The sequence below is a fragment of the Centrocercus urophasianus genome, unplaced genomic scaffold (assembly GCF_019232065.1).
Source record: "Centrocercus urophasianus isolate 14NV4802_14NV808 unplaced genomic scaffold, USGS_Curo_1.0 seq_12, whole genome shotgun sequence".
In the NCBI taxonomy this organism is placed as follows: domain Eukaryota; kingdom Metazoa; phylum Chordata; class Aves; order Galliformes; family Phasianidae; genus Centrocercus; species Centrocercus urophasianus.
In genome coordinates this window covers 33907643-33932546 of record NW_024884364.1, presented here as the reverse complement: position 1 = coordinate 33932546, position 24904 = coordinate 33907643, and the positions used below count along the sequence as shown (strand labels likewise).

Here is a 24904-nt window from a genome sequence, read left to right as displayed (position 1 = left end):
GATGATCCTCTAACTAACTTACAACAACTACATATGATAGTAGCAACCTCTTCAAAATATCTTCTCTTTCTCAGCACATCTGAATCTAAGCAAGAGAAAAACAAAGGTTTATGCCACTAAAGGTGCACTTGCTAGGTACTGCTGATAGGAGAAATCCCATCTTCATACACACAGCCCTGCTATGGCAAGTGTTGCTCATACAAAGACTTAACTTATAGTTCCCAACAGGAAAAGTTGAGCTCAATTTACAGCATTCATGCAGATGACAGTGTACAGGCAGCTGCTCTGGAGATTTGAATACTACCTCTGATTTGTGGTAATTTCTGATGTTACCACATTTCTTATAAAATTCCTGGAGATGTGGGAAAGGTAGCAACATTTTAAAAATATTTTTACATTTTATTTGGAAAATTCCTAAGTTTCTTCAATTCCAATGAAACCTGCAGATTTTCTATGATATTTAGGCCTTCTCCCATATTCTCCTAAGCCTCTCTGTATAAAACTGACAGTATAGGTTTCCCCTTGTGTACAAAGCTTATGGAAGAAAGTTTTGATTTGCACTGAATTACACATGGACAGTGTTTTATACTCTGTTACCTACTAACTACTGAAATTTCCCACAGAATGTGATGCACAAGCTGAACACCAATCACTGTTTCAGAATATGTCCAAAATCCATTCTGTGAACCATGTCTGCTGCCATGATGACAGTGCACGATTTCTTAGTAACCACACTGGAGTCTGTGATCTGTACAAAGGATACTACGCAGCCCTTGAAGAAAACAAAGCCTTTGGAGGGCAACTTCAGATCTTCTAAATCTAACATGATTTTTAATGACAAAGAATGGATCGTGTGCTAAAATGGTCGAGAAGCAAAAACACATTCTTCATGAACACTCACCAAGCACACTGATAATGTCCATTCTCAGTTTCATTCCTCCTTTCTTCCCAATAGTAAAAACTATCATTCCATATCCTTAGTGACTCTTCAGCCATAGACAGTATTTCCAATCCACTCTAAGTCTTGTAGGTCTAATTTATGAAACACACAACTATCCCTGAAAGATAGGGGTTTCCTTCAGCACGTCTGTTACATAAAAGGAAGGGTGTCTTTCTGTTTGTGTTGACCTGAGAAATGTTGTTTCATGATGAATAGAAAGGTGGCAAGTAGCTTGGAAGCTGAGGAAGGAGATTTTGGATTCTGTATATTAAAAATACCTCAAATGTGTAAAGGGAACTGAAAAGCAGAAGAACAGCTAGCATGTATAAACAAATAATCAGAGGCACTTATGAAACAAAGATGAAGGATGAGATAAAGACAGATTAATTTATTTATACATCATTATTTTAGACATTCAGCGTTCCTTTGGAGAAAGTTTTACTACTCTGAAGCAGGGAAAGTGAGTGTATTTTCAATTTTTTTCTTCTATCCATTTGCTAGTTGTGCAACTACTTCAATAAGGACATTATCCTTAAAAATTGTGCGTCGCATCAGCAGATTTTCTCTCCTCCCTTTCAAGACCTTTTCAGCTAAGATGGGCCAATGGATGAATTTTTCAAAGTGCTAGTACTGTGACAGCTAAGAAGCTGATATTCAGAATGGCTCCTTGGTGAAAACATGGAAGAGGAAAACTTAAATCTTGTAATTAACTTTAAGCCAACAGTAGGATGTGGAAAATACGGAGTCAGCTGGCCCTGGCTTATAGTTCACAGATACAGATCTGAGCACATCAACAATGAATTATACACTAATTCCACTCTACTACCATTCTTCATCCACTGGATAGATATAGTGGCACTGCATCTGCTGTGTCTCTACAACACATCCTCCTCCCATTTCTGAAAGAAACTTCAGTTGCTTTCTGTTCTCAAGGAAATGACTTGATACTGGTGCACTGTGACGACTGCTGCCAAACGCATCTGCACAGCTCCCTCCAGCTGAAAAAGCTCAAGAGAATGCTCAACGTCCCAGGCCAGACTGTTTGCATAGTGTAAGCCCTCCCACAGGCAGCTCCTTCACAAAAACCCTGCAGCACAGTTGGGAGTCAATCAGCTTCACAAAAGCAATTATCAGACTGTGAACAGGAAAAGCAGATGAAAATACTTCCATTGGTCCATACCGCTGTTAATACTATACCTCCAACTTAAACATTTCTGCTTTTCATGTCAGAAATAGATGTTTTATTTGCCGGTTAATTTCAGCACATTCTTTACCATGGCCCCAATGCCATCAAAGATTTTATGTAATTCTGTTTCACACATAAATGCTGGGGTAGTCACCACTTTGTTTTTGGTATCCACGTGAGCTTCGTAAAAAGAAGTTAAGGAAAACACAGCCTGTGACTCACTTGCAAATGCTACCTGCAAAGTAAACCATCACTGACATAACCTTACAACTCTATTATCCCATAAACGGACACCTCCAAGTTCAGCTATAAAGACAGCTGCAACCTGTAGCCTGAGATAGTAGAAGCTATATTGCCCGAAACACAACCACTGCCAGAGCAATCTGTAGGAATGACATTATCAAGAAACACAGGAAAACTTATAGAACCTACTGATTGCAATAAAATGCCTCTCTCTGAGTACAGTTTGAACACAGCTTCAGCCTTCTGGAAAAGAAAAAATATGTATCTCAGAGGTAACAGATGAACTGTATCTCATGACAGTTTTATGCACAAATTCACTTGGCAATTCTGGTCTGTGTTAGCAGGTGTCCAAAGAAGATCTCTGGCAATAACTGAGAACTTCAGATTACACAGCTGGGTACAGAAGACAATGTTTTCTAATCACACATCATTTTACACGTGCTATCTGCTACAAACCATACATTCCCTCTAAACTACAGTGTTAGTAGAAAAGCACAGATCCTGCATGTATTCATTACCACAATGACACGTTACTGAACTCTTCATGTGGAAATTAACAGGAAAGGATATAGTTACTTCCTTCACACAATGCTTTCCTCCCAGTTCTTTAATGGCTCCTGCAGTTCCAGCATAAGGCCACTTGCCACCTTCCTCCTCTTCATGGCCCACAGTTACTTCAGCACCAGAAAGAACTTTTGCTGCCAACACCGGGGAAATGCAGCAAAGACTACAACAAAGGGAATCACAAAAACAATGTTGTGATGGCACTCTTTCAAAACTTGGTCATGATTGGAAAGACCCAAATGGATGCGGTCTTACAAATGTGAAAAGCACACCAAAGCAACACCCACTCAACATTTTCTTAGTGTCTTCTTTCACAAACACCTACACACACACACACCTTGAAAAAAAAGCATTTTAAAAATAAGCTACAACTGATAAAATAAAATAGCTGTTTTTTTTCTAGCTCCAGCATAAGAGCCACACACGTCAACTGCAAAACACGCTTGGTCTCCACGTGCAAACAAATACCCCTATCTGACCAACATACATACCCAATAGGTTTGCCTGCTTTGTGGAAGTCTTTCAAGACACGTTCAACTTCTGTGTTCACCTTGCAATCTTTCCCATCAACAGCAAACGTAGATCTGCCACAATAAGAAACTTTATTCCTCACCATAAATCTACAAATAGGGCTATCTATCTGCCCTGGCTCTTGGCTCTTGAGGACAGTACAAACACAAAACTTTCTGAAAAAGTTGAACAATGCTGCAGTTGACCAGCAATGCATTAGTCAAAATGATTCACTTCTAAGGTTTTAGGCATGTCATACAGCTACTTATTTAAAATAAACATCTAGATAAAAGAAGTATTAAATTAGCTTTCTAGGATTACTGAGAAGAACAACAATGCTGACACAGAAAAATTCATAAAGTAAGTCAAATTTCCCAAAGCCAACAAAATAACAAAACAATTAGAATTCCTTGTGGCTAATACTTTTTTTTTTTTTTTCTGAACTAGTTATTATTTTATAGTTACTAATGCAAGAGAATACTTTTTGCCATGAAGCAAAAGAAGGATAATACTAGCAGCATCTGAAACTAATGAAGTTTTACCTTTGCTTGTCTCAGTCAACCTCAAAAAGGATCACCACAAAGGCAGGGGGAAAAGTACTTGTACTAAATTCTCCAATTCTCACCAATATTGCTAGTGCCATCAAGAATTATAACTGGAAACCATCACAAACAGCACTTACTCTAACAATTTGAATGGAGTTTTCCTTATTAAATAGTAGTTGCGTGTGTGTTAAATAAAGCCATTTGTTACTCCTTGATTTTACTGTGTGAATTACAAAGAAGGAATATAATATTTAATCGACACTTACAAATTTTTAGCAGCTCCAAATCCACCAGGGAATATCACAGCATCATGGTCCACTGTCATAAGCTTAGCCAGGTTAGTGATCTTGCCACGAGCAATCCTTGCAGATTCCACTAAAACATTCCTTCAAGAACCAGAAATAAAGCAATGACACGAATTAAGCATTTGCACACAAAACAGCATAAGGAAAGTTTTGGCAGAGGAAGGGAGGAAGTGAGAAACAGGGCACTCAATAACTGAAGCTATAGATGCTTTTGATATATCAGCATCCACCAGAACTATTACTTAATCTAATTATTAATTAATCTCCGGCAAAGCACCAGCTAGCATCAAGCTATTAAAGCCAGCCAGCAAAGGGCTCTCAGCTCAGTTACAGGCTGCTACCTCTGAAAAACACCAAAGGTGAAGACCCAGGAGTCACAGGAATCACAGTAACATGGCTTTACCTTGACTCAGCTTCAGTTGGTTGCCCCTTACTGTGGTCAATGACATGCATCTGAGGAACATCTGGAGCATACATCTGAACCTCAGCTCCCCCACGACTAAGGTGTACCAGTACGCTACAAAAACAGAAACAAAACATGCTGAAAACCTTAGGAGAGAGGATTTATCTGTCCTGTATGTCTCGCTAGAAACATTCCACCTGATTTTGAAAAAAGAGGAAGAACACATCCTATCAAAGTAGGAGCAAAAGAGGGAGCAAGAAACACCCCTCTTTGGTGTAACACCAAAGTTCAGAGTAGAACTGAAAGTCAGTCTGGAGGATGGTCAGGAAAGCTACAGACAAGTTTCTTTGCTCAGTGTTCCCCTTCAGGAACCATACAAACTTCTTTTCTCATTGCAAATTCCTGGGTGTTATAGAAGAGTCCCACCATTAACACTAGGAGCACACTTAATCTAGGTGAAAGATCTCTTATTAACAAATATTAAGAGTTAACAATTCAACTTGAGAATTAACATCTACAGTGTTGAATTTAGCTCCAGGATGAAAATTCCAGACAATTATGAACCTAACTCTCTACTTATCTCTGCTGAAATTGATTCTGGAAGCCTGAATTTCTGTCTCTGAAGGAAAAACAGTCTCTAACTCATTGTTCTGGCACCACCTGCAGTGCTCTGCATCTTTGGACAGGGATCATATAGCAAGAATGCAATGCAAGCTCCCAGTTATGCTTTGACAAAAGCCTCACAAACCCACAACAGGACTCTGAAGGAAAACTATACCACATCTTTCAGGGAAAGTTCAACACCAGAGATTGCAGAAATGAATTCAATGGGGCTCTCTAACATAAAGCAAACTTCTTTTGAGCCAACAATTTCACAAGGTAACTTACGCAGAAGCCTCGTGGATTTCTGTGCCATCGTAGACACCACAGCCAGACAAGACCTGCAATAGGAAAATCAAGTACTTCAAGTGATACAAAAGTTTGTACAGTCCTTCTTAAATTTTAAAAACAGAAATGAAATAAATAGGAGAATAGAAATAACTTCAGGACAAACTCTTTGCCAAGCCAGTCAGCATCACACCATTAGTCCCAGCACTGCCATTTGACATACAGCAGAACTGGCATTCCCTATTTTTAGCTACCCACCCCAGACAGCCAGGACTCAACGAGAACTACAGTTTATTTATTTGCTCTTGTACTTGTTCCTCAGAGTTTATAAACTGGCAAAGTATCATGAATGCAGTGGGTTATTTTGAGTGCCATACATTCGATGTATCAAGTGTCATTAAGGTGTGAAACACGCTCTTACCTAAACGCAAATCAAACCCAAGTGGGTTAGAAGCACAATTATGGCACTTACAACTGCTGCTGCGTTTTGTCTGAGGATCCAAATCACCGATTAATAGTTAAATCACTTTCAACCCAATTAGAAAACATTAACTACACTTTACTACCATGGTAATATTATTTTCAGTTTGCTCATAACACAAAGGAGATGAAAAAGCACAAAGCAATAAGCTGTTCTTGTATGGCTGGAGGGAATCTTTCACAAAGCAGAAAAAAAAGAAGGATTAAAAAAGGAAAAAAAAAAAGTTGTAAGAACAAACAAACAAACAATCCGAAGTGCTCTCTGGTTCTTGAAAGTGTATACACAAACACTTCTGAGTTTCGGTTCCGTTTTCTCCAAGGAAAAAATCCAATTGAAGAGTATCCATTTCCCCTCTTCCCTCCTGGCTTTACCCTTGTATTTCTGAAATCTGAAAGTTGTTTTTTATCACAGATAGATGAACAGAAACTGTCTTAGTTAGAAACTTGGGATTTGGAGGGGCTTTCAGCTTTTCACATCCAGTTCTCTGCTATCAGTCTTGATGTCCCACCACCTCTTCACTAGATCAGACAACATTTTGTTGTCCACATTAACTACAGTCAACTACAGTTTCATTGCTCAGATATTTACAAGTGATCTTTACTTTTTACATTTTTATTACATCTTTTGGTGAGCACAAAATGAATAAACACAAAAGCAACTGTCCTGTACTTATCTTCTTTACACAACACTTGCTAAACGTTCTTGAAACTCCTTAAAATCCTGGGTTGTATCAAAAATAGTGTTGCCAGCAGGATTAGGGAGGTGATCATCCCTCTGTATTCGGCACTGATGAGGCTGTGCTTCCAGTGCTGTGTTCAGTTCTGGGCTCCTCACTACAAGAAAGACAATGAGGCCCTGGAGTGAATCCAGAGAAGGGCAATAGAGGTGTGAGGGGTCTGGAGAACTTACGGGGAGTGGGTGAAGGAGCTGGATTGTTTAATCTGGAGAAGACGAGGCTTAGGAGAGACATTATTGCTCTCTACAACCACCTGAATGGAGGGTGTGGTGAGATGAGGGTTGATCTCTACTCCCTGGTAACAGTGATGAAAGGGAATGGAGTACCAGGTTGGATATTAGGAACCACTTCTCAAGACCAGTGAGGCTGTGGCACAGGCTGCCCAGGGAGGTGGTGGAATCACCATCCGTGAAGGTGTTCAAAACTATGTGGATGTAGCACTGAGGGACATGGGCTGTGGGCATGGTGTGATGGGCTGCTGGTTGGACTGGGTGATCTTAGTGGTCTTTCCAACCTTAACAATTCTATGATTCTATACTAAAGCACTGTTCTATTCTGCTGTGCCAGTACCTTTCTAGTTACAAAAACTACCTTTTACTATAGTCAGAAGTTTACATGGCTAATGTCAACAATAAAGTCTGTTTTCCAGTCTCTATTTGAAGGGTGATGGTTTGCTAAAACGTCAGCATTCACATTGAGCTCTCTGTAACGCACAGAATTACAGAGTAGCAGGGGGTTGGAAGGAACCTCAGGAGCTAATCAAGTCCAAGCTAAAGCAGGTACCCTACAGTAGGTCACACAGATTGACGTCGAGACAGGTCTTGAATATCTCTACAGAAGGCAACTTCACAACCTCTGTGCAGCCTGTTCCAGTGCTCTGTCATCCTAACTGCAAAGAAGTTCTATGCAAAGAACTCAACTCCAGGCTCCACAGAAGCCCAAATTTACATAAATTCCTACCGTGACCTGGCTCTCTCGGAGGTGCGCTATTCCAAGAGCAGCTTTACCACTCAACTGCCGCTCGCCTCAGCCAGGCCTCACGGCACGCCGAGCCCTCCCACCGCCACCCCAGCACCGAGCCCCGCTGCCCTTTCACCAGCACGGGAACGGGGCCGGATGGACGCTACCAGCGCGCAAACCAATTTCCTCCCCCTGCTGCGCTGCCCCGTTCCCCCGCCTCACTCACCACAGCGACGCGGGCGCCGCGGGGGCGGCGGGCGGAGCAGTGGAAGGAGGCGAAGCCGCAGGGCGCTGCCCGCCGCAGCGCGGAGCACAGGGCCGGCCCGCGGACGGGCAGCATAGTCGCGAGAGCTCGGAGCGAGGCCGGAGGGCTGGCGGAGCGCGGAGCTGCAGCGGGGCAGGCCGCGGGAGGCGGGCCAGGCCGCGAGGCCGCTGAGCCCTCGGCTGGGGTGTTGGAAGCGCCCTCTAGGGGCGGGGAGGCCCATGGCTAGGTATTCACCGGGGAAGGTGAACAGCGGGCATGCCGAGTTCCATCGCAGAGATTGGGCGTATATGTATATACGCCCAATATATATATATATAGGACTGACTGGTGTGTATCTATCACCTATTTGCTACAACTAAAGCAGTGCTTGCAGCCAACATCAGCTGAGAATCATCACACCTTTCAGCAGGGCCTGGAACTGGTGCAGAAGAGCAACGGGCTGCCCAGGGAGGTGGTGCAGTCACCATCCTTGGAGGTGTTCAAGAGCTGGGTGGATGTGGCACTGAGGGACGTGGGCAGTGGGCATGGTGTGATGGGCTGGTGGCTGGACTGGGTGATCTTAGAGGTCTTTGCAACTGTAATGATTCAATGAGCAGTGCTGTCCTTTTCCCCAGTTTCCCCATGATGCACCACAATCAGTTTTGATAACGCTATTAAGTGTTTCTCACAACATTCCTGTTGAAGTAAACATCTATACAGGATCAGATCAAATTAAACTGCACCTGCAATCTTGCATCTTGGTTTCAAGTGGCAACAGAAGGTAAGGAAGTGACACTGCTTCAAGGCCTAGCCTACTCCACAGCTTGTGGAGTGCTTGTGTCCAACTTGCACGTCTTGCTAACAGGCACAATTAGGCCAAACTTGGACCTACCAGACTTAACATTCAGTTTCCAGTATTTTCCAATGTGTCTTTCCTTATCAAGAGGGAGAATATTTATCACATGCATCATGGAATTTATCTTGATAACCTAACAGCTGAAGCAAAGTGACAAATGTGAATGGAACACATCCTTTTGTGTAAGAACAGATGCTATCCCACCTCTCCCACTTCCTCTCAAGGCTCTTGAATGCTTTTGTAAAATTTTTATCTTTAACATTCTGAACATGAAGAATATACACCAAGCCACATCTCTAAGTTGTTCTGAAAGGCCAGATTTTCTCCAGGTTTGTGTTTCTTAATATTGCAAACCCAAAAGATTATTAAAAATGTAGGGATAAAGTTAGTCTGCTTAATGAACAGCAAAAACAGCAAACTCCTACATAACACAAAGCTACTGTCATGACAGACCCAATTAGAGCTATGGGTTGTACAGTTTACAAACAAAACAATGCAAGTTTGACAGTAAGAAATGCGTATGAAAACCAGTAAATTGAGTTAAGTAGTAATAATCACAATCATGTTATCTGACACATAATATGTTCTCTGGGTTAGCTAAACAATGCAGGGATTTACACAGATCCCAAGATGAATTTTTCCCTTCTTTCTGTACTACTGCCTCCCTGCATGTCTATGCCTCTATTCTGTGCAACTTGCTTTCTGCCATGGTGGGGAAAGGAAGCAGAGGGGTGGAAGACAATGAGAAGCAATTCCAAATCCCAACACAAAACCATAAAGCAGCTTCTACAAGTGTCTCTCCAGTCCAGCAACTCCCTTCACTGCCTCGAGACCCTGAAACATTGTTATGATCATGAAAAAAAACATGAGGCAAGAGAGCACCAGCAACTGAAAAAAAATCTCAAAGATTCTATGAAGAAAGAAAAAATAATTTAAAAAAAAAAAAATCAAAACATTTGGTATGCTTATTTAAGTAACAAGTGCATATTAATTTTACATATTGAAATGCAATATGAACTGACTGCACATGTCTGGTGTATACTTTGGATTTATTTTTCTCTGTAGCACTTCTCTATATTCACACCTCTTTTCCAAGAGTAGACAGAGACCAGAAAAGTAATCCAGAAGAACAGAATACACTGAAAACAAAATCAATCCTGGCTCATTGTTAGTATTTGCTGCACCTTAAATCAAAGCCCTTTCAACATATGGCTTGAAAACAACACAACTATGGATATAGTTCTTTGCATTCAGAAGCTCTGTGTCATTATTAGCCAAGTCCCATTCCAATTCCTAAAAGCAAGGAAAACAGAAGTTTCTAATTTTCATGTTAATAAACAATGATTGGGAGTTACATAACCAAGAAAACCAGGTCCACTTATTCCTAACAGTGCTTCAATAATATGCATGTATTATAACAAAAAAAATATATCAAACAAATTGAGAGCAATAAGCAGCCCTCCCACTAAGAATGACATAAAAACAGAGGTAAAAAAGAGTCCATCACAAAGTATGACAAGGCCACATTAAAATTAATTCTCAATATTTAATCTACACACAATGTGTTTTTAATAAAGAATGCATTTCTTCCAGTCGTACTTCTAACTTCACAGATAAAGACATGTTTTTTACCTTACCTGAAATTGAGAACAATTTAAAAACCTAAGAAATCAGCGCTGTCAAGCAACCAGTCACTGGCATTATGGGCAGAGGCTGGCACTGCCTATCCTAAATCTCTCCCACTCTGTAACCCAGATGCAAGCCCACCCCACACTGTTAAAAAGAGCTAAATTATGCCACTATGAGGGCCACTCAGTCCCAGTGAATACCACTGCATAAATTTACGTTGTCTTAGGTTTTCTCCCATGAAGAATAACTAGGAAGTGAAATTATCAACACGAACTTCTTGCATGAGATAATCACTGTCTGAAGACTCCAAGTCATCTTCATCTACTGATGTTTCTGCCACACGCTTCATGCCCCGCTGTTGTGAAATGGCCAATGCATATTTGATATTGTAGATATTCCATTCACAGCTGTAAAAATAAGAACATGTTAGAAACAAGATGATGTTTTTTCTCCTAAAGCATAAGCACCTCTAAAAGAAGAGGGTCTTGAAACTTCTAATGCTACATTATCGTCCTTCTAATTACTCTACAGTGCAGTGAAGGGTTTTGATTTAGACTTTAAAATATAACAATACATACAGCTTGGATACATCGTCAAAGTGACGCTGGATGCTTTTCTGAAGAAACTGAATCATGGGGAGCAGCTTCTGCGACCTTAAGTGGAGAAAACGTACAGCTTGCATTGTAATTTATATTTATGTGTAAAAACAGTACTTTTCTATATACTCAAAACTTTAACATAAGTGCCATTGTCTAATTTAACATTAGACAAACAAAAGCATCTTGCTTTTGATTGTGCTAAAAATGATTATATTTAAATACAAATAATCTACTTCCAAACAGTTTTTAACGTCAAGCTGTGGCATGAAAAACTAAATTCTGCTTGCTGCAATGACAACAATTTCTTCCAAGTAATAACTTACTTTCCAAACAACAAATAGCTTGTTTTAAACTCCATACTTCTACTTTAATAGAAACAAAAAGGAGAAAATTTGATCTGGCCATTTCAGCCACTCAACATTAATACTAAAGTTGAGGTAAGCCACGAGTTACACAGTGCACTATTACTTTAACCTGCATCTATTTCAGATGGCTGTAGCTCTCTATCATACCTCCAGTTTACCTGGCTTTATTCCAAGAAGTCTACAAACTGTATAGTAAGAGAAGGCTGAATACAATTCACAGAGCAAGCCCCTGTAATTCTGAAGAAAAACTTGGTAAAAAAAAAAAAAAATCAAAGTACTTACTAAAAATGCATGCTGTAATCACAAGCTAACTCTATGAAGTGCAGCCAATACAAGCTTGTTATCCTTCAGTTGTATTTAATGTACATAATCATTTAAAAAAAAAAAATCCCAAAATCCTAATAGTGCTTTTGAAATCTTTATGCATTTATAGACTAAGCAAACTATGGAAAGTTTTACCTACAGTATTTGAAAAATGCTTTTACCCCCACAAATGCAACCCAGTTCTCATACACACTCGTTAGTAGAGAAGTTGTAAAAATCAAGTTGTTTCAATTCCTATGTATGCATCTACCATTTCAGTCCTGAACTGAAAGGAGTGTTAAAATCCTTATCAGCTTTTTTCATTTTCACAGCAGCTCACCTTGTTTTTAATTTCTGTCCATGCAGCATGAGCAACTTATGAGTCCAAATAAGATAGAACTCTAAATGACAAGATATCTCAAAGGCAGAGGCCAGGAACTCCAACACCTTTTCCACATACAGATCTGGGAGTGATGAGCAGACAACATCAACTGCGTGAAGAGGAAACAAACAAAACAAAAATACACAGACATTGGTGTTGAATTATTACTTGGAACAACAAGAAAGAGACCACAGGAAGGGACGTGGAGAAGCAGAAGAGAGAACATGGTCTTAGCATCTATTCAGTGTTCAATATTCTACTTTAGGGCACAGTACCACAACCTCTCAGCAAGCCTGTTTTGAGCCTTACAAGGCCTCTTTTGAGCCTTCCAATCGTTACTGGATTTAATAGCATGAATTTAACTCTCCTCCTATCCAAGACGTGCAATCTTCTCCAGAACTTGTACCTGTCTCCTTCTAATCCATAAGTGATCTTAACCACAGTTTTGTTGCTCCTGACTTTATAGTTCTTGTAGAGTTAAGTGGAACTAGGAAGGTGTAATATCAAGAGGCAATAAAGGTTGCTTGAAAAGATCCAGAGCTGCCTGCTCACAGAGGAAGTACCTGAATGCTGTTAACAATTGGTCACGATGAAGCAGCACAATTTATAATTGTTCAGAACAATGATGACCTCACTGTATACAATTATTTCTCAAATTAACAAACTCTCACTCTCTGCAGCCACTCCAACAGTTTCACATAATATTCAAGCCAATCTTTCTCTATTAAAGAAACAGTCCCACATTCCTTCTGTTAACAGTGGATTTCAGCAACCTAAATTTCCACGCTTCACCCTCACTCAGCATCTCCTCAGCTGTTGTATATTCTGGCCCTCTAATAGTTTTCCAATTCCTCCTCCTGAATGCTCCAGAACAACAATATCCATTTTGCATGAGATAGTAAGAACTTGACACCATGCTCCTAACACAGTCTCACAAGTGCTGAACAGAGGAGACTCATCGCTTCCCTCAAGCTGCCGACTACATTCTTGACAGTAGAGCTCTGACATCAGCTGATTCTCTTCATCACACAGGCACACTGCTAAATCATGTTTGGTAAGTCCTTCTAACAACAGTTGTTTTATCTATATGGATGCAAAAGTTGGCATAAATCTGGACCTGATCAAAGTCCATGTTCTAAAGTCACTAGATGACCACACAGCAGACTGGTAAAATTGTAACAAGTTAATACCACAAAGTCAATTTTTTGTTGGTTTTTTTTTGTTGTTGTTGTTTTTTGTTTTTTTTCTACACAGAAAATTATTCTTTCTCTCCTAATCTTTAGCAACTGTAAAAAGACTGAAGTCCTTGAAAGTTCACTTTTTTTTTTCCCTTTCTGGGAAACTTTACCCTTTATGCTTCACTTTACTTGGCTTATACATCTCTGCTTACAATTAGCTCAAATTTCACAGAAGATCCACTTACCTTCATTACCAGGTATGGCTTCTATAACCTCCTGAATTAACTTCTTTTCATTTAGCTTAAGGGCCATGACAATAGCCATAGAGTATTCTTTCTGATGCAGTTTTTTGCGAATATTGCTGGGTGTAACATCAATGTCCAGCTCAAAAGGATCAAAAATTAACCCAGCATCCAGTGAATAGATAAGAAGACCCTCGGTGGTGGTAGCTGCCCAGCTTCGTCCTAGAAAAGGAAGTAAGACTTTTTAAGAACAAAGCTAGGTTTTCTAGGATGTGAGCACAACAGAAGTAACAAACAAATGATGCTCAGCTGCTTACAACATGTATGACAGAAAATAGTGCATCACTGATGGATCCGTCAGCAATGGCAGTGCTCGTGAAGAATACCAGCTGAATGCAATATATACGTAAGCTTCCTAATTATCTACTGAGTAAGAGATGGGACTGTTAACCTAGCAAGACCACCTCCAAAGGCATTTGCACTCCTTTGCTCTTCTACTCGTCTGTTTGCTTCATACAGAAGGAAAAGAAGTAAATCATACACTCATCAATACTTGCCTGTAGGAGAGAATCGCAGGCAAGTTACTCTTATTTCTGGTTTGAAGTGTCGAGAACTCATGTCACCTAAAAGACAAGTTGCAAATTGATTTAATATAGCTTCCAAAAGTTCATGGTCTGCCTATCAATGACAACAGCATAGTTAGAATTAGGCTGAACAGTGTGGACATGTCAAAACTTGGCAGTTCAAAGACATGGTCTCTGCCCAAGAGATCATAAAATAAGCTAAACAAAGTGGCAGGATTGAATTTTGCCGTGTCATTTGAAAGAGACATAGCAAGGAACTGGAAAATAAAAATGGGTCTTAAAAGTTTTTCCAGATAGTGCTGAATGTGGTACATGTGTAACAAACCTTTGAAGCCACAGAGAGTTCAAGCAGACCACAAAAACTGAGCTGGACAGTTCAAAGTCTTCATACCTGGCATCTACTTTAGGAATAAAGATTTTGATCCTCACAAAGACAGCAAGGTCAAAAGCCATACCTGTTTTTACTCCAGGAAGAGGAATAGCAACACCGTCTTCATCTCCAGTGCCTTCATCTATCAGAGCCATGCTGCCAAATTCAGTCATTTTTCTCCGATCTAAGTATTCCTATAAAAACACAGAAGTTCCATTCACTGCACAATCTCCTCTCCAACACCTGTATTAACTGAAAACATCCCATAACATTCAAGAATTTAGTGACTATTTCTTTGTACAGTTGGAATAAAGTTCTTCCAAAATCATCAAGAAAACTGCTAGTTCATAACAGTGGGCAACCGTATGCAACCATGTATCAGAATCAAGACGCCTCATTCTTACGGCCATAGAGTAAGAAACCTCAGACTGTGGTTTGATATCATTACAATGTTGTAATACCTAAAGGTGCACAATTGCCTCAAAGAAAGTCCTGCTTTTCCTCCCCTTCCACAAACTCACTGTTCTAAAATTAACAGCTGTATAGTCAGTTACTGAAGTTCTGCTTCAGGATGCAACTCTCCCTCAATTTTTGCATACCTCCTCCTTGATTCTTTTCTAGTTGGCTCACTCCTGGTATTCTTTCACACTATGTGTAAAGCCATGCTGGCACAATAAGGGGCAGAGAACAGAAATGAAAACTGCTTTACAAACCATTGTTGTCAGAAACACGTTTGGAACCACAGCCAAATACAGCTTGACGTAAGCATTTGAGCAATCATTATTCCTCCACGTAAAGGGATATTAAGAAGTCTTACTGGAATTTTTTTCTTTCAATAGTTTTCATCATTTACTTTACTTTCAAAGGAACCTAACTTTACATTTGGAACCATTTAGAAACAGTGTAAAATTGTGTGTAAAATTCAGTGATACTTTCCTGCATCCACCCTAAATTCCTTCATTTCTTTGCTAAGACAAGAAACTGACACAAGAAAATCAGCTTAGTACAAAATATCAATCATTAATTTTTTTATTAATTCTAAGTTAACTGGCTAACTATGCTTACAAGAATTTTGCTTAACACAAACATATAGTAATCCAGAAAGATTCTAATGAGATAAATTTCAGGAAACAATTTTATTTCCTAAGAAATAACTTCTCCTTACATCTCCTGCACAAAGCAAAGAAAACAAACCCACATTTATCAAAATATTCAGGGATCCTATTTAAATTAGAGGTTACACCCAAAAAAATCAAAGCTTTGGCTTTGTAAGGGGTGAAACTGACCACTACAGCCACATACCTCCATTGCATCTAAAGAAAGGTTGCACGAGATCTCAAATTTTTTCATAAGAATCTGTTCTTTGACATTATAAATACAGACAAATTTTGACAGTCCACCTGCCAAAATGGATTGTCCATCTGCTGAGTAACACAGAGTGGTAAAAGATCTGGTAAAAAAAATTAAAAATAAATTGTTAATTTCACTGCCATTTTGAGACAGAAGACAAAAGTGCAGTGTGAAGATACAGAAAAAAATCCTTCAATTGTAAAAGTAGTAGAGCTCTTCATTCACATGTTAACACGTTTTACCACAATCAAATACTTTCAGTGCTTTACTGTGTATGAAATCACAAGCAAATTAAAACTTCAAGCTTTTTCAAATACTTCAATACGCCTGTGCCCTGCTGCAACTCTGCAAATGAGCTTTCAATTATACTCTGTGAGACACTAAGAATGGTGAGAAGAGAGAAAAAAACACCGAGGCATGTAGAGAAAGAAGGTGGTTGAGCTCACCACCAAAAAATACATTTTAAAAAATATTATTTAGATTTGAGGGGAAGCAACAGGAAGGAAAAAGGAGGTTTGAGCAGCAATGGAAAAAGAGAGGAATGAAACACAAGACATCTGTATTAGAGTATCTGAAAGCAAATAAATTCGAGTTGCCTTTAAAAACTATTTCACATACACAGTAACTTGTAATAATCCCACAGCATGCTTACATTTATTTTAAAAAAATTTCCTACACAGTCATAGATAGATAATGTTTACATAACAACATATCCAATTTAAAGACCCATCACATTTGTTAACTGAGAAACTTATGACAATCTTAACATCATACTGGAAACACAAACTTGTGGAAGAGAACAGATGATCAGAGTGATGCTGATCAGATGGTCAACACCGTAAAAAAACGTACATCCAGATGTCAACATCAGAAATCTTTTAAAATCCAGTCAGAATCAAAATAGCTGAACAGCAGATGCACTCTGAAATCTTCATGTAAAAAATAAGTGCAAGAACAACCCAACTCTAAAGCAAATACCAGCACGGCTCCCTCTTTTCAACTGCTATCTCGTTTACTTACTTCCCCTTGGCTGATTGTTTGGCAGTGATTTTATCGAGCTCCTTCCTTCCCATTTGAAGGTCATGTCTTCCCTCAATTGAGCCAACTTGGACTGCATTCTCATGATCCCAAAATGTTATCTGTCCATTCAAAGAAGCAACTGCAAGCTCCTTGCCATCAGGCCGGAAAGCAACAACAAGTACTGCAAAGAATTCAATTAACAGTTAAAGTACAGCTTGAACTTTTTCTAGGGAAAGATCCTATGTTTATCTAAGAAAAAAAAAATCCCTATTTTTCAAGCATGTCATCTCAACTACCACAAGCAGCTAATGATTAACAAGTATCACAGTATCTCTCCTCTGGACAACATATGTATGTTTAGCTAACCATATAGCTAGAGCTGGTAACATATAAAAAGGATTTCTTGCACTGCAGAGAACTACTCAACCTTTTGCTTCCATTATTAAGAAAAAAAAAATCTGCATTTGACAGACAGTTGCATCATTTCTGATAGGTTTTTTTATACTTAATAGAATATGAAATAGAGATTACCATCAGAGTTCAACATTAACGTCTCCTTAGTTCTCCAGCTGTCTAACATATCCCATAACTTGACAGTTTTATCCCAAGAGCCACTAGCGAGAACACACTTCATTGGGTTAAAGGACAAACTGCTGATGGGGCCCTCGTGACCTGATAAGACCTAATAAAAGAAAAGACAACACGGAAGTAGGTAAGAGAAACTCAAGTTCATACGGTGTGCATTCAATAAACTATCAATACAGCAATAAAACTACACCTAACTTGTCCATGCACAGTCGAGGTAACTTTTGGACATGAGGGATGATACATACCACTGATTCTCCACTTTTTATTTAAATAAGTTGAAAAGAGAATTGCAGAAGTGCTACCACTGCACAGGTATCTGTAACCACTCTCATGCACGCACACAGTCTTTATAGCGGTTAAGACTTAGGAATAGGCTTCTTGCCCTCTCTTATTATCAGAAGGAGAGCAACACTAAAGAACTGTGAGCAAGAGTAATAAGTATTTTTCAAGCATGGAGCTCCCACTCCTCTCAATAGAAATAATGTCCTGACAGATGAAAAACTTCACATGAGCCAGCAGTGTGTTCCTGCAGTTTGGAAAGCAAATGGGATCCCGGGCTCCATCAGAAGGGTGGCCAGCAGGGACAGGGAGGTGATTGTCCCTCTCTACTCTGCTCTTGTGAGGTCCCACCTGTAGTACTGTGTCCAGGTCTGGAGCCCCCAGTACAAGAAAGACAGGGAGCTGTTGGAGGGGATCCAGAGGAGAGCCACAAAGATGATCAGAGGGCTGGAGCACCTCCCCTAAGAAGACAGGCTGAGGGAGCTGAGCTTGTTGAGCCTGGAGAAAAGAAGGCTGTGGGGTGACCTCATTGCAGCCTTCAGTACCTAAAGGGAGCCTACAAACAGGAGGGGAGTCAACTCTGAAAGAGTAGGTAACAGCAGGACATGGGGAAATGGTCTTAAGTTGAGGGAGGGAAGATTTAGGTTGGATGTCAGGGGGCAGTTCTTTACTATGAGAGTGGTGAGGTGCTGGTACAGAGAGGTTGTAGAAGCCCCATCTCTGGAGGTGTTCAAGGCCAGGTTGGATGGGGCCCTGGGCAGCCTGGTCTAGTATTAAACAGGGAGGTTGGCGGCCCTGCCTGTGGCAGGGAGATTGGAGATTCATGATCCTTGAGGTCCCTTCCAACCCGGGCCATTCTGTGATTCACCATCTACACCAAATTAAATATATGAATTGTTGAATTCATCTGATTTTGCCATCAGATGTATCATGCTTAAGAACTGAAAATAGCAAATGACAGTATCTCTCCTTAATTAACTGTACCCTGCAAAGATTTCAAATTTCAAACTAATTTCAAACTAACAGCAAGACACTGGAGATCGAAATTGATAGTTTTCCAGCCCTCCAAATTAAACAACCGTACAAAAATAATAAATAAATAATAATAGTAATAAATAAATAAATAACCGTACCAAAAAAAAGTCATGCCCCTACTTTGCACCAACGAAATCTTTCCTGCAATCTGTATTGATCTTGTAATAGCACCTACACTTTCTTAATTTCCTTGAGAAAATACGTAAAAAAGAACAATTCTGAAAACTAGTTGAGTGAAAACTCTTTTTCCCAGTGCGGTAGCATAGTAATACTTCAGCAATATTTGTGTTACTTCAGCAACTAGAAAGAGCTCATTACTCAAATATTCACTGTGGGTCCTTACATCCAACAGCCTCCCACTCTGCATCGACCAGATGAATATTTCAAAGGAATCCTGGGAACCAGCTGACACAATCTCACCACTGGAGTCCACAGCCAAACAAGAGAACTGACTTGGTCGTGGAGAAGTAAAGGTACGGAAATTGCGGTACCTGTTATAAATGTGAAAACAAATTGAAAAAACATTTCAAGTAGATCAAGATACATTTTATGCACTATTTTTTTTTTTTTTTTCCAAGTCAAATGAACTCCTTTTCAGGAGTAAACTATAAACTTCTTAAACTATCTACAGAAAAAAGTATTCTTCGCATAGAAAGAGATGCCTTGGTATGATTCCAAGACTCAAAAAAATATTACTAATTTTGTAGAAAAAATAGCCCAAAATACTCAGAGGATTTTTCTTCTGTAACACAGCATATGTCCATTCTCCAGACAACACGTTTGCTTACACATCCAGTTTTATACAGCTGTACTGTAATCACTGTAACTATGGCAAACATTGTTACACAGGTGAATACTACTTACTGTAGAAGCAGAGAATGGCCTTACTGGATTTTCAGCTTCTCTGAGAAAAGTTCCTCCAGAATTTTGTTCACAGAAATTGGATAGAGTGACAGGATTTCTAATTTCTATCTAAGTTTGAATCAAAGGCTGAACTAATAAAAGCACTAAAACCAATAAAGTGGTACTCGTCGTTTTGCAACTTGTTCCTGAAACCATGAATCATCAGTCTGTTGCATTTTGGGTGGGGAAAAAAGACAACTAAATAATACACAAAAGCTCTAGGAAAAGTTACCTGTGCAAATCAAAGGCCCGCACTGTTCCATCCAGGGAAGCACTCAAAATAACATAACCACTGGAAGTAAAAGTTACAGCAGTTACGCCACTGCTATGGTCTGTAAAAGTGACAAAACAAAAACTGCTTGAAGTGTTCCACACTTTCACCTGCAAGAGATCAGAAAAGCCTTCCTGGAATCTCCACCATCAGTTCAGAAGGAATATATAAGGAAACAGAAAAGAAGCTAGCTCTAAAACTCTTGAACAGCATAAGGAATGTTCAAAACAGTTGGAAAAAACTGCGCAAATGAGGCAGAGCTACAACTTGTCATTAGACCTCTAAAGGCAAATAAACACAGAAATTAAGTGGAGACAAAAAGTTTTTGAAATAAAGTTAAAATTTCAAGGAAAACTCAATCAACATCTCAGTCTCTTAAACTTTGACCTGCCAACTTCAAGCACCAAATTCAAAACCCACTGCGAGCCCTTTCAAAAAGCTACAACTGAAAGGTTATTTCAAACAAAAAACTTAGAAGTTCAGCCATCTGCAGTCTGAAATTTATCAGGCTTGGTTGATTTTAAATATGAATGGTAGAAACCATGAAGTGGCAGGTCTTCTTTTTTTCCCCATCAAAACTTGTGATGGACAGAAAATGCCATCTTCACCACATTTAAGAACCAAGAGATTTTGGGATTACTCTACAAAACATTCTTTCTCCACTAAAATACTTTTAACTCTTCTTTAAAATTACCTGTCCACCTAGGCTTCCATCTCAATACAAGCTACTTATGAGATTTTTTCTTTTAAATAGCAAACTTCTGCAATGGTACACTGCAGGATAAAATCAGCTTAGGAATTATATTTCTATAAGTTATTTGAAATAAAGTCTGCATTGCAACTAATTATCTGGTTGATTGAAATTCATTCATCTCAATATATGAAGGAACCAGCACAGACAAATATAAACTAACATCTGATGAATTAGATCTTTTTGTGCTTATGGTGACTGCAGAGCAACAACAAAGAGCTGCTAAAAAGCTTACGTGATACTATTTGCAGAGGACACCAACCACAAATCAAAACATATATTGTGTACAGAAAGATCAAAACTTCTAAGAAAATCAAGGACAGAAAAATATAGGGATCAATTACAGTAACACAGCTTTCTACACACAATGGAAATTCAAGGTGTTCACTACCTTTTTACAATTTAAGTTCATAATACAGTAATCTTGTATCACTCACTTTCCCATCCTCTCCTCCAGTTACTATGTATTGCCCATCTGGAGAATAAGCCAATGAAACCATGCTGTTGAAATGGCCCTGCTGCTTCAGCACATAGGACTCGCTCTGCCATTCCCACACCAGGAGCTGACCCAAACCTGTGAACACATAAAGACTGACTGGAATTATGAATCCAACGATGGAACCTGCTAATGCACACCAAAAAACACATACTTGCATCTACCAATCAAAGAATAAAAAAAGTTGATGCAAACAGGTTGTATTATGTCTCTATATTGATTTTAATACAAGTCATTTTCATTCCAGAAGTTCAAGATCAATTTCCTAAACAACCAGAATCTGGCTTAATATCCTCAGTGCTACAACAGTGCTATCAACAATTTTTGTAACAAACGGATGTACAAAATCAGAAATACGCTAGGAGAGAACTCTGTTCTCCTGTTTACGTCAATTCATTTGTTCATTCTGCAATTTCAACTTTAAGATACCGTAGTCACCTTACTGGCAATTGACCTTATTAACTGGTCAACTGCAATGAATAACCAAGCTAGCTTGGAGCTTTCCAATCCTCTGCTTCTTAACATCAAGGGCTGTGAAGGAGATGACAACATCCTACCTTTTAATTTTTTCACTAGGTGAACTGGTAAGAAAAGCAGGGCTGCATGAAGATATAAACTTAGTTACCATGCTAACCATTATGGACTGAGTGGAAACAGATGTATGAACATTCAGCTCATTTTGTAACACCACGTGTCAGAGGTGGCTGTGCATGAGACTGAAGCCCAAAAAAAAGAGCGTACTACGTCTATTCAGACACTATGGAGATGAGTCTGCACATTATTAACAACATTTCAACATTTGGAATCAGTAAGGGAAGGAGGAATTTGGATTTGTTTGCCACAGCATTCCTCATTTTTCCATGAACACGTATCAAACACTTTACAAACCTGAACATCCAAAAGCAATCCAGTCACCGGTAGAGTTGATAGAAATAGAAGCTATCCTTTGGTCTGAAATACTAAAGAAAGAAAATTATCCAATAAACAAACCTGTATTTTCAAGCCTTATGAGATAAAACTTGAAACTCCTGAGAAACGAGAGTTTATTTCCTCTGTTCAAGCAAGACCTTTGAATACTTTACTGATTTTTATGTATTACTGCAACATCAAAAGCAGCATTCAAACCTTCCTTTACTATACTCAGGAACATCAGATACTGCCTTTTTCACACTGAAAACAAGAGTATCCATATCCCAAACAAAGACACACTTATCAGTAACAGCAGTCCTTCCCAAATTCAAAAAAATGTGGATTCTTTTAAGTTATACAAGGAAATTATGCATTCTATTGCTAGGCTCATACAGCAATAGAAAAAAAAAATACACGTGTTTCTCCAATCTAAGTACAATTTATAGATTATTTTCAATATGCTCATTTTTTTTTTTAATTTTCTTTTTGCTTTCTTTCTCTATAAGCTTTATCTGCTACAAAGAAACTAACAACAGAAAATCCAAAGCATTGTAGGAATCTATGGCCAACAACTACTGTTCAGGAGTTTCTCATTCAGAGCTCACTTTTCTGTAACAAATTATATAATAGAGCTGTTTAGTATTTATTATCATAGTACCATTTAGACTGGAAATGAACTTTAACAGACACCAGCACTACCAATCCCATCACTACAGCACCCCCCTAAGCGCAACGTCCACACATGTGGTTACTTCCCGGGATGGGAACTCCACCACATGCCCGGGCAGCTCATTCCAATGCCTAACCATCCTTTCTGTGAAGAAATTCCTCATGATATCCAATCTAAATCTCCCGTGGATCAATTTGAGGCCATTTCCTCACATCCTATTACTTGTCACCTAAGAGACCAACTTCTTCCTCACTGCAGCCACCTTTTACTAGTAAGGTTCCTCTCAGTCTCTATTTCTCCAGACTGAACAGTCCCGGTTCCTCCAGCCACTCCTCATACATCATCTTCTAGCCCCTTTATCAGCTTTGCTACTTTTCTCTGAACACTTTTCAGCAATTCAGTATCCTTCTTCTAGTGAGGGGCCCAAAACTGAACACAAGTTTACCTATGATTCTGCCTTTCCAGAAATTACAACACTACATCAATGCTCCTGTGTAAGATTTTTGTGCTCCAATATTAATCCGTTACTACTAAATACAGTGTATTCTCAAGCAAATAAAGCAAAACGAAAAACCAACAGCCCTCACTCCCAAATCAACCAACCATTAACCCCTATATCTCACCTCAAGGAATGTATCAGGTTGAAATCTGGAAGCTCATGGAGGTGAAAGATTCCAGAAGCAAAACCAGTGACCAACAGGTGTGTTTTCTTGTGATAAGCTGCGGATGTCAGGTTATTAAAATCTCCTTCTTTATTGAAAAAATACCTGGGCATCAAAGAAATGAGAGAAGCAAACAGTGTAAAAGAAAAGAATACTCTCATAACTCCATTTCAATACAGGTTGAGTATTTCAACAGTATCCTACGACAAACCTCAAAAGCACTAGGTTCTGGAAATTTATTATATGTATACTTCCTATAGTTCATGAAAAGCTAATTCTCTTCCCTTTTCTCTTCCTGAATGTTTACAGCTGCTACTGTAGTCTTACTATCAGAAGTGACAGCTGACCACACACAACAAAAGGGACAAAAGTTAAGCTCAGAGGAATTGCACTGTGCATTTTCTTCTGATCATCACAGGTGGTTTTCACAAATTCACTGATACGTGTGAGCCTCCTATGGAGACAACAGTCATGAATACCATATGTCTAGTGAAGGTTTTCTCCATTTCTTTGCAGGTATAACTCCTACTGGTATTAAAACTATAAGCACCTTATGATGGTGCTCAACATCACTCAAATGTTCAAATTCCTTTGTTGCCTGCAAATGGTGCTCCACAGAGGCCAAGTTAACAGTCAGGGGTAGGGCACGTTCCATACGTTTCCTTTACAGTCAGAGAAACTGGGAAGAGAAGCTTGATGTCCAGAACTCTCAGTTACCCCTTCTGGAATCCTATCTCTCTCTCACTTACTGACTACCTTCCTTATAAACACTGTGCTCCTTTCAGCAAAACTAAATGCACCACCTATCTTAAGACCAGATTACTGTTTGTAAAATGCATCTCATTTGATGTGGACAGACAGGGAGATAGTTCAGAAAGGCATCTCCGAGTAGCTTACCAAAGAGGCTGACAAGTTATTTTACCTAACACTGCCACTGCATCACCTCTTCAAGTCGGGCAATCTTGCAATCCCTCACAGCCTCTGGACTTAACTAAAGGACACTGCATTGACAATCTTATGCTGACTTATTATTCTGAATGTGAAGGTACCACCTTTCATACAGTGAAGGTCAGACAAACAAGTGTTGTACTGAAAACTATTTATTATGGGATTTATGATAAATTTCTAAACCTTGGGCAGTTTTACATTATTCTGAGTAATAAATGGTGAAAAAAGCCCAACATAATAAACTTCCACAAAAACTCTGCCTTGGGATAAATAAAAATCACTTACTTTGCCACACGTGTATATTTAACCTTCTCTCTTATGTCCTGTTCATTTGGATTGGCTTTTCCATGAATTTCTTCACCCTTGGGTTCTTCAAGAAATCCATCATCATCTTTCACTCTGTTCTTTTGTCTAGCTTCTTTAGGGGGCATGGGCTTCAGACCATCAAGCTCTGTGTCACACTGCCACACACACAGAGCTCCATCCCGGCTAACTGTGTATAGCTAGAA

At 39.3% G+C, this 24904-nt stretch overlaps 2 protein-coding genes across 2 annotated transcripts in view; both read right to left on the bottom strand.

Annotated features, from left to right (window-relative positions):
• Positions 1 to 1301: 1301 nt before the first annotated feature.
• Positions 1302 to 8140, bottom strand: GATD3 (glutamine amidotransferase class 1 domain containing 3). Its single transcript, XM_042810450.1, has 7 exons — positions 7988 to 8140; positions 5585 to 5637; positions 4697 to 4810; positions 4255 to 4374; positions 3425 to 3517; positions 2940 to 3096; positions 1302 to 2310 (listed from the first exon to the last, which is right to left on the bottom strand). Exons 1-7 carry the CDS (start codon positions 8099 to 8101, stop codon positions 2182 to 2184), a joined length of 780 nt encoding a protein of 259 aa, XP_042666384.1. The 5' UTR covers positions 8102 to 8140; the 3' UTR covers positions 1302 to 2181.
• A 1753-nt stretch (positions 8141 to 9893) lies between these two features.
• PWP2 (PWP2 small subunit processome component) overlaps positions 9894 to 24904 on the bottom strand; it is an 18853-nt gene continuing 3842 nt past the window's right edge. The window contains exons 7-21 of the mRNA XM_042809521.1: positions 24681 to 24898; positions 23409 to 23552; positions 22095 to 22165; positions 21148 to 21284; positions 19921 to 20069; positions 19129 to 19276; positions 17415 to 17565; positions 16884 to 17064; positions 15816 to 15963; positions 14599 to 14707; positions 14117 to 14182; positions 13563 to 13781; positions 12098 to 12248; positions 11069 to 11143; positions 9894 to 10897 (exon numbers count right to left, since the gene is read on the bottom strand). Coding sequence (XP_042665455.1) covers positions 10738 to 10897; positions 11069 to 11143; positions 12098 to 12248; positions 13563 to 13781; positions 14117 to 14182; positions 14599 to 14707; positions 15816 to 15963; positions 16884 to 17064; positions 17415 to 17565; positions 19129 to 19276; positions 19921 to 20069; positions 21148 to 21284; positions 22095 to 22165; positions 23409 to 23552; positions 24681 to 24898 — 2127 coding nt within the window. The 3' untranslated portion in view covers positions 9894 to 10737. The remainder of the gene's footprint in view (positions 10898 to 11068; positions 11144 to 12097; positions 12249 to 13562; positions 13782 to 14116; positions 14183 to 14598; positions 14708 to 15815; positions 15964 to 16883; positions 17065 to 17414; positions 17566 to 19128; positions 19277 to 19920; positions 20070 to 21147; positions 21285 to 22094; positions 22166 to 23408; positions 23553 to 24680; positions 24899 to 24904) is intronic.

Bases quoted from the DNA above. Each gene is read 5' to 3' on its own strand.
- GATD3 (XM_042810450.1), bottom strand. From the start codon at position 8,101: ATGCTGCCCGTCCGCGGGCCGGCCCTGTGCTCCGCGCTGCGGCGGGCA. The intron at 4,811-5,584 runs GTAAGTTACCTT...CTGTTTTTGTAG, and splicing joins GAAATCCACGAGGCTTCTGC to CGTACTGGTACACCTTAGTC. The intron at 3,518-4,254 runs GTAAGTGTCGAT...TTATTGTGGCAG, and splicing joins TTTGGAGCTGCTAAAAATTT to ATCTACGTTTGCTGTTGATG.